General features: G+C 48.5%; 1 protein-coding gene across 1 annotated transcript; it reads left to right on the top strand.

Annotated features, from left to right (window-relative positions):
• The first annotated feature begins 281 nt into the window (after positions 1 to 281).
• Positions 282 to 5,897, top strand: LOC125769565 (uncharacterized). Its single transcript, XM_049438297.1, has one exon. The coding sequence runs from the start codon at positions 282 to 284 to the stop codon at positions 5,895 to 5,897; it is 5,616 nt and encodes a 1,871-aa protein (XP_049294254.1).
• The last annotated feature ends 2,816 nt before the right edge of the window (positions 5,898 to 8,713 follow it).

Genomic DNA, 8,713 nt, shown 5'->3' with positions numbered 1-8,713 from the left:
CATTTCAAATACGCGGCAAATAAAGACCAATTTGTGGTCGCTAATAGGTGAACCAACAAAACCTTTTCGAAGTCGCAATCATTTACAACATTCCACAAATTGTTTAACGTAATTCACTAGTCTTATTCACAATCCACGCAATTCGGTCACTCGCGAAGTAAGTGCTATTCGTTCGATCGTATGTAAAGTGTCGGTACGCGCGCGATAAGCCACGAAAAAGTGAACCGTCGGGAAGTGATTTTTTTGTAGACTCGTCCAAAAGTGAAAGAAGTTGTAAAGAAATGGAAGGAGCAAGAGGCTCTAAAAGTGCGAGTGCGGAGCGGCAGTACCAGTCGGAAGCACTCGAGGAGCCTTCAGAAAGACGTACGGGAACTCGTACACCTTCGGTGGACGAAGAGTCCATTAGTTCGAGGAGGACGAATCTTCCCAGCCTGGAGGCCAGAGAGCTCAAGCTGGCGCGGAAGGAGCTTGAGTTGGAGCGTCGGGAGCTTGAGCTAGAGCGGCGAGAACTCGCGCGCGAACGAGAACGCAGCAACCCCAGTTTGCAAGGTGTACCGGATGGTAAGGCGGACAGGATGGAGGGTTGGCTGCAAGACACGGAGCGGCTGGGAGTGACGACGCCAAAACGGACTGCAGCAGCAATGGCGACTGAGGACCGGCGGGTTCATCACCCTTCGACCTTAGTTTCGAGCCCGGACGGGTACGGGACGCGAGTGTTGCAGCCGAGTAGTAGCACGATGGCGGACAACCTACGACGTTGGCGGCCATTCGACGCTACAATGGCCGCGTCACCGCCAGGCTACGATCATACGGTGGCCATCGACCAAGCCGCAGCGCTGGACCAGGAGTATGCTGATTGGCGTCGCGCGGTGGACGAATCCCTCGCGACGCACCGTGAGGCCCAGCGTAGACAGCAGGAGAAATATGGAGAAGCGGCAACGGGTGAGCGTGGTGTTTCGTTTCAGATGGCCAAGCCGTTGAACGTGACGCTAGGGGACGACATTTTGACTGTCCGTCAAAAGGCAGCGCGCAAGATCGTCAGTAGGGAGCTCCCTACCTTCTCCGGGGTGCCAGAGCAATGGCCGATGTTTTATGCCAGCTACCAGCGATCGTCCGCGGCATGCGGCTTCGACGATCAGGAGAACCTGCTACGGTTGCAGCGAGCCTTGCGTGGACCAGCTCTCGAGTCGGTAGATCACATACTGCTGATGCCCTCGGGGCTGCAGAAGGCGTTGGACATTCTCAGGTCCGAGTACGGAAGGCCGGGACTCATCGTGGAGAGCCTGATCCAAAAGGTGAGGAAAATGCCCGCGCCTAGAGCGGAAAGTCTGGAGACCATAGCAGCCTTCGGGAAGGGCGTGCAGAAGATGTGCGCAACGATCCAAATATCGGGACTGCGGCAATATGACTGCGATGTCGCCCTGCTCGACGAGCTGGCGGCGAAATTACCCCCGGAACGGCTGCTGGAATGGGCACGGTACAAGGTGCAATTGCCAGAGGCTACCGTCAGCGAATTCGGCAAGTGGATTGGAGAAATCGCGACGGCTGCCAGGTTAATGGTGAAGGTATCGAAAAAGGGGCCAATACTTGATCGCCGTGAATCAACAAACACTCGACAAGCGCATGTAACCGTACACACAACCGAACCATCTACCAGTCGTGAGTGTAAATTATGTCACGACGCGTGGCACAAACTGGTAGACTGCGAAATGTTCCGGGAGTTATCGTTGTCGGAACGACGCGCATACGTCCGAAACGAGAGTTTATGCGTACGATGTTTAGCAGCGCACCGGGGTGTGTGCTTTATAAAGACGGTGTGTAATATCGAAGGGTGCAAATTACACCATCACGCACTGTTGCACGAGAGAAGTAGCACTACGGGAAGATCAGGCAACGCACACAGCACTAAACACGACACCACACAAGACACTAAACGATGTAACGCACACACAAGCACAGATGGAAACATTCTGCTACGCTATGTACCGGTCATCCTTTACGGCAATAATAAGGAGGTACGGACGTACGCTCTCCTTGATGAAGGGTCGACAGCGACATTTATAGAGCATAGTTTGATCGAAGAGCTCGGTGTTGAGGGCAGACCGGATCCGATGAGTTTGAGGTGGACGGGCGGCACCACACGTCAGGAGGTTGGCTCAGTTCGTGTGGCACTTAGCATCTCAGGCGTGCGCGAAGGGTCCAAGGCGTTCCATCTAAAAATAGTACACTCTGTTAACGATTTATCTCTTCCAGAACAATCAGTAAGCATGGAAGAACTAAGTGCAAGGTATACTCATCTGAGGGGATTGCCTGTCGCCTCGTACTACAAGGCAAGACCCCGTATCCTGATTGGCGTGGATAACTGGGGCCTAGGCAGGCCTCTCAAGTACGCCGAAGGTGGGAGTAGAGAGCCGCTCGCTACGAAGACGAAGCTAGGTTGGACCGTTTTCGGGGCACGCGGTGGATCGTCACGTGGAGAAGCAGTTCGTAGCTGCTATCATGTGTGCATATGCGATGGTGTTTCGAGTGACCATTTATACAACGCATTGAAGACACATTACGCTATTGAATCGCTGGGAATTAGTAGCACAAAGACCGTTATTCCGAAGGAAAATGAAAGGGCCAATGCGATCCTTGCATCGGAAACCCGATTGCTGGATAACCGTTACCAAACAGCCTTACTGTGGAAATACGACGACGTACGGCTGCCGTGTAACAGAAACATGGCTTTGCGAAGATATACGGGCCTAAGAAAAAAGATGGAGAAAGATCCCGAATTAGCGAACGCTATCACCCAAAAGATGAAGGACTACGAGGCGAAGGGCTACATCCGCCGAATGAACGAGAGTGAGGTTGCTAAACGGGAGCCCAGAGACTGGTTCTTGCCAATTTTCCCAGTCTTCAACGTCAATAAGCCAGGGAAACTCCGAATGGTGTTCGACGCTGCCGCACAGGTCCAAGGAGTTAGTCTAAACAGTTTCCTCCTCACAGGGCCGGACCAGTTGGTGGGATTGGTCGCAGTACTCTACAAATTTCGTGAGTTCCGTGTAGCAGTAACGGGAGACATCCGCGAGATGTTTTTCCAAGTACGTATGAAACCAGCAGACCAACGTAGCCAATTATTCTTCTGGGATGACGGGAGCAGTCCAAACAGGCCACCGAATATCTACGCAGTCTCCGTCATGACATTTGGAGCTGCTTGTTCTCCTGGTAGTGCTCACTACGTGAAGAATATCAACGCGGATAGGTTCGCTGAAAGGTTTCCCCGAGCTTCACAGTGCATAAAGTACGAACACTACGTAGATGACATGCTGTCCAGCGTCGAGACGGAGGAGGAAGCAGTAACGTTAGCAGAAGACGTTAAACACGTACATGCACAAGGTGGATTCGAGATCCGGAACTGGTTATCCAATTCCAGGGAGGTAGTTAAGCGCTTGCGAAGCGCAGCCAACGACCAAACAAGCATCGAAATGTGTGCCGAACAAGGCACGGAAAAGGTATTGGGAATGTGGTGGAACACGGAGGATGACACATTCACCTTTCGACTCAGCCCGAAGAACGACCAGGAGCTATTGGCTGGAACCAAGATGCCCACAAAACGTGAAGTACTTCGAACGCTGATGGTCATATATGATCCTCTAGGTCTGATTGGACACTTTCTGATGTTTCTGAAAGTCTTACTGCAAGATCTGTGGCGCTCCCGTCTAGGATGGGATGATACTCTGGAGGGCGACGTCGCGAAGAAATGGTTGAAATGGGTAGCAGTACTGCCTGACCTGCAAAAGACTACCGTTAGAAGATGTTATCGAGAATTATCGTCGCACAGTGTCAACAACATACAACTGCACATATTTTGCGACGCCAGTCAAAGCGGTATGGCAGCGGTAGCTTACCTGCGATTCGAAGAAAATGGCATAATAGAGTGCGCACTGGTCGGCTCGAAAACACGTGTAGCGCCGATTAAATATCTGTCCATTCCAAGGCTCGAGCTGCAAGCCGCATTAATAGGGGCTCGCTTCGCCAGGCACATAGCAGACGAGCATCGTTTAAGCATCACCAAAAGGATATTTTGGACCGATTCGAGAAACGTCGTTAGCTGGATCAGGTCCGACCATAGGCGATATTCCCCATTTGTTGCATTTCGGGTAAGCGAATTGATCGAATCCACTAACACGGAAGAATGGCATTGGCTATCAACCAAGCTAAACGTCGCGGATGACGCGACCAAATGGCAGGCGATTCCGGAAATGGGGCCGTCGGGACGATGGTTTCGTGGGCCGGAGTTCATCTGGCAACCAGAAGGAGAGTGGCCGATAAACAACGCCGATGTCGGAGAGACGGTCGAGGAAGCTCGGCAAGTAATCCTGCACCACACAATAGACGATCATCTGGTTGACTTCACACGGTTTTCGCGATGGAAAACGCTCCTGAGAACAGTCGGATACGTCATACGGTACGTAGAAACTCTACGGCGCAAGGTCCGACAGCTTGAAGTACCAAAGGGGCCACTAACGCAGGAGGAACTATCGACAGCGGAACGAACAATATTCATCGTCGTCCAAATGATAGAGTTTGGGAGTGATGTGAAGCGCATGAAGAACACCACCGACAGGAAGTATCCATGGACGAAACCGCTGAAAAGGGAAAGCAAACTATATAAGCTTTGTCCCATTTTAGATGAACATGGTGTGCTTAGAGTACACGGGCGTATTAACCACTACCTTTTTGATGAGTCACTTCAGAGACCGGTAATCCTCCCGAGGCGGCACCATGTCACAGACCTTATTATACAGGACTTCCATGAAAGGTACTGTCATCAGAACCATAGGACGGTGGTAAACCAACTACAGGCGAAGTTCCACATACCGAAGGTTCGGGTAGAATTCAACCGCGTGCGACGCCTGTGTCAGTGGTGCAAGATCCGCGATGCAGCGCCAAACCCGCCGATAATGGGGAGCATCCCTTTCCAAAGGCTTGCAGTTTCGCAAAGGCCTTTCACCTACACCGGGCTGGACTATTTTGGACCGATACATGTCACCGTTGGACGTCGCCATGAGAAACGGTGGGGAGCGATATTCACCTGCCTGACAACGCGAGCGATTCATTTGGAGGTAGTCCACACGCTTACAACAGCCTCCTGTATTCTGGCGATCCGCCGATTCGTCGCGAGACGTGGATCACCACGTGAGATCATCAGTGACCAGGGCACTAATTTCGTCGGAGCAGCGCGAGAGTTACGAGAAGCCTTGAAGGACGTCGACACGGATGCGTTAATGGAGAGGTTTTCGAGTCCGGTGATGAAGTGGACTTTCAACCCACCATCCGCGCCTCACTTTGGTGGATGTTGGGAGCGTCTGGTGCAATCGGTCAAGAAGGCGCTAAGCAGCCTGGATTTACCCAAAACTCCGAGTGATGAGCAGCTGATATCAACCCTAACGGAAATCGAACTAATTATTAATTGCAGACCACTGACGTACATACCTTTAGAAGACGAGATGGACTCTCCGATAACGCCAAACCACCTCCTGTTGGGTAGCTCGGACGGAGCTAAGCCAGAAGCGTTCCTGGATGATTCGCCGGCAGCTGTAAAGGCATCGTGGTGTGCTGCACAACGTAACGCGCAGCTATTCTGGAAGAAGTGGACCGAAGACTACTTGCCAACGTTAACCCGGCGAACGAAGTGGTTCGAACCTGTAAAACCAATCGCAGTCGGCGACATAGTGTTGATTATCGACGGAAACCTACCTCGTAGTTGCTATCCGAAGGGACGCGTAATCGCAATAGTTCAGGCAAAAGACGGTCAGGTTAGACGCGCGACGGTACAGACTAACAGCGGTACAATCGAACGACCCGCTACTAAAATCGCAGTGTTAGACGTAAAAACGCGGAGGGATTAAGCGGTCAGATCAGATCAGTATTAGAGACCGCGTGGTCTACAATGACGTTCGTTAAGTGAAGCACCGGGTTGCTGCACTGGAGGGGAGTATGTTGTGAATAACAACGCGTCATTGTTTTGACTAGAATGCGGTGACAGAATTCATTTGTTTTGGTTAGTTAGCTATAATGTGACAGTTAATTAATCGTAATTAATCGATTATAGCAGACGAATGACACCGGGACGGAACGCCGTGAAAGGAAAAAGGATGGCCGTTAAGGAAAATGGAATTGTATAAATAGGGGCCAAAAGACGCGCTTTCGGCCTCTTACATTTCAAATACGCGGCAAATAAAGACCAATTTGTGGTCGCTAATAGGTGAACCAACAAAACCTTTTCGAAGTCGCAATCATTTACAACAACAACATTTCGCCCATCTTTGCGCTGGAAATGAAAACGAATGAATAAAAGCTTTTAAATTCTATTGCAGCACGGTCCTTTACCCGGGTACGATTGGACACTTAAATTGAGTCACCAAGAACAACAAACGGACACGTTGATGGTTTTGTGGGGAAGTATTTTTTTTTTGTGTGAAAAAAAAACTTCCCTTTTTGCCGGGTGGGGGGTTTTAGAAACTCCTGCTGGCCAAAAACTGCAAACCAAGAACGTTTCAAGCGTATGAAAACCGTACAGCCAACAGCGCTTTGGCATTTGTTTGGTGAAAAAACGAGAAACTTTATCTGATTAGCATAATGGTTGACGGAATTGTTATGCATAGACATAACGTTACGGTCGGTATGGTATGGGCCAGCGGTTCAATAATCGGTAACAGTACGTTTCGGAATTGTTCTTCCCGCCGGGGGGAGGCCGATGGGTAAGATGTGGTTTGTGTGAAGTAAAGACACTTTTCCGTTCCAGACGTCCAACTGTCCATCCCTATCGAATCTGCACTTCCTCGATAGAGTGTCTGGTGTCTGGTATGTGGCTGGTTCTGTGCCCGGGTGTGTATTTTGTTGATGAAATTTGGTTTTTGTAGCGAACAGTTTGAAAAGTAGGAGGTTTTTTTGTGGTTCTTTGTTTAAAACTCATGTTCATTCACTGTTTCAAAAGGGGATTTATACCACTGCACACAGCTTGTGTGCTATTTATTCTAAGTGGACCAAGGTTTAAGTAATTGTTTCTCGTTTTATTGCTATTTCTCAACATTTAATTTGAGCTTCTTAATTTAAAATTCCAGTGTTTTGTAATTTGTTAATTTTTTGTTAATGATTTGTTAAGCAAATTTTATGTTGACTAGTTCCTACATGAAAGTATTAAAGAATAAAACAGAAAAAGTGTTCATCCCCTAAAGCGTGCCACAGTATCGATGAATCAATTTACATCAACATCAATGCAATTTACTTCCCCCCAACAATACCCCAAAAACAACTTCATCCTAGCCCCAAAACAGGTTTGCGCTAATGAAGTGCTGTTTATTTGAAAACTAAATTTATCCCACATAAAATTGATATAAAAGAATCACCTCCCCCGAGCCACACGCACACACCCAAAACGTGCCTATGGCATCGAGCAAAACCCACACAGAAATCCGGTGGAAGTAGGGGGACAGTATCGATGAATCGATCGGTTTCGGCTTTGGTTCCGCACCGAAGCCACCATAACAATAAAGCAGGATAATTTGAGCCAGGAAATATTTAAACTAACCCTCCCAAGCTTTACTTCCGTCCCGCTCACCCATCCCACCCCTTCGGGGATGATAGGGCATTGGGGGCTAAAGTGTAAAAGACCGGATCGTTTGATCCAATTTATGTATGCAAATTGTGTTTACCATCCTTATCGCGAAGTGCTTCTGTTCTGTGGGATGCGTTTTGTATGGCGTTCGAGCTACAATTTCCGTGTTAAATGTGATGCTTTAGTTTAGTTCATTTTGCAGCACAGTTAGTTCATGTTCAGCCAAATACTTCCAAACACCACAGACCCCCCGTTAGAGACGTTTGATCCTGTTCGGGTGATCCTGTTTTTCGTTCATCGATATTATTCGGGCCACGTATTTGCTCGAACCGTTGCAGTTCTTGTTCGGGCAACAAAAACAAACGATCCCTTTTTGGGCAAAATCCACCCACCCACCATCAAGGGTGGAACGCGTCAGTTCGAGTGTAAATTAATTCATTCCCAAATTCCAACCCGGAGGGCTTTTGCTGCATCGAAACGGCCCCGAAGCGGCGAGCGGGAAAAACACAGCCATGTGCCATCCGTGCTTACATTTATGTATGCCGATGTAAATTAAAATCAAATTACGCTTTATTATCGTATATAATTGATTTTAATACCCGTCCTGCTCCGTTCCATTGGGATCCGGCATTGGCTTTTGGTGCACCTGTGTGGTGCGAAAGGGGGCGATGATTGAGGGACGTGGTGTGAGCGGGGGATTGTGGTAGGTTTTTCCGAAAATCGCTTTCTGGCGTTCTCTGGTATACCGCAACGTTACCACAGTGGAATTGAGCCACACTAGAGGGTGGGCTTGGCAAACGGAAAAATGAGGAAAATGGAGACGAAAATTGGGAAAATACAGGGTAGTTCGCTAATGAAAATAAGCGTTTTCACAAAGCAATTGTTTTAGGGCTAGAAATAATTTGAACTTCATTTGGTTTAAGTAATTAAAGTGGAGAATATTTAATGATGACAATTATATTTGCAAAATTAGTTAAGTGAATGTGATTTGCCCAACGGTATTAATTGAAATGGAAAAATTTAGTAAATTACACGAGGAAATAAAGCAAATTTTCAAGCAAGTATTATTAATAGAGTGGTGAATTGAAGAAAAAATAATATTTTTTG

This window comes from Anopheles funestus, chromosome 3RL (assembly GCF_943734845.2).
Source record: "Anopheles funestus chromosome 3RL, idAnoFuneDA-416_04, whole genome shotgun sequence".
NCBI lineage: Eukaryota > Metazoa > Arthropoda > Insecta > Diptera > Culicidae > Anopheles > Anopheles funestus.
The sequence above is the reverse complement of the archived record's forward strand: the minus strand, read 5'-3'. Positions and strand labels throughout refer to the sequence as shown.

What these genes read in the sequence shown, in the direction of transcription:
- LOC125769565 (XM_049438297.1), top strand. Translation starts at nt 282, where the DNA reads ATGGAAGGAGCAAGAGGCTCTAAAAGTGCGAGTGCGGAGCGGCAGTAC.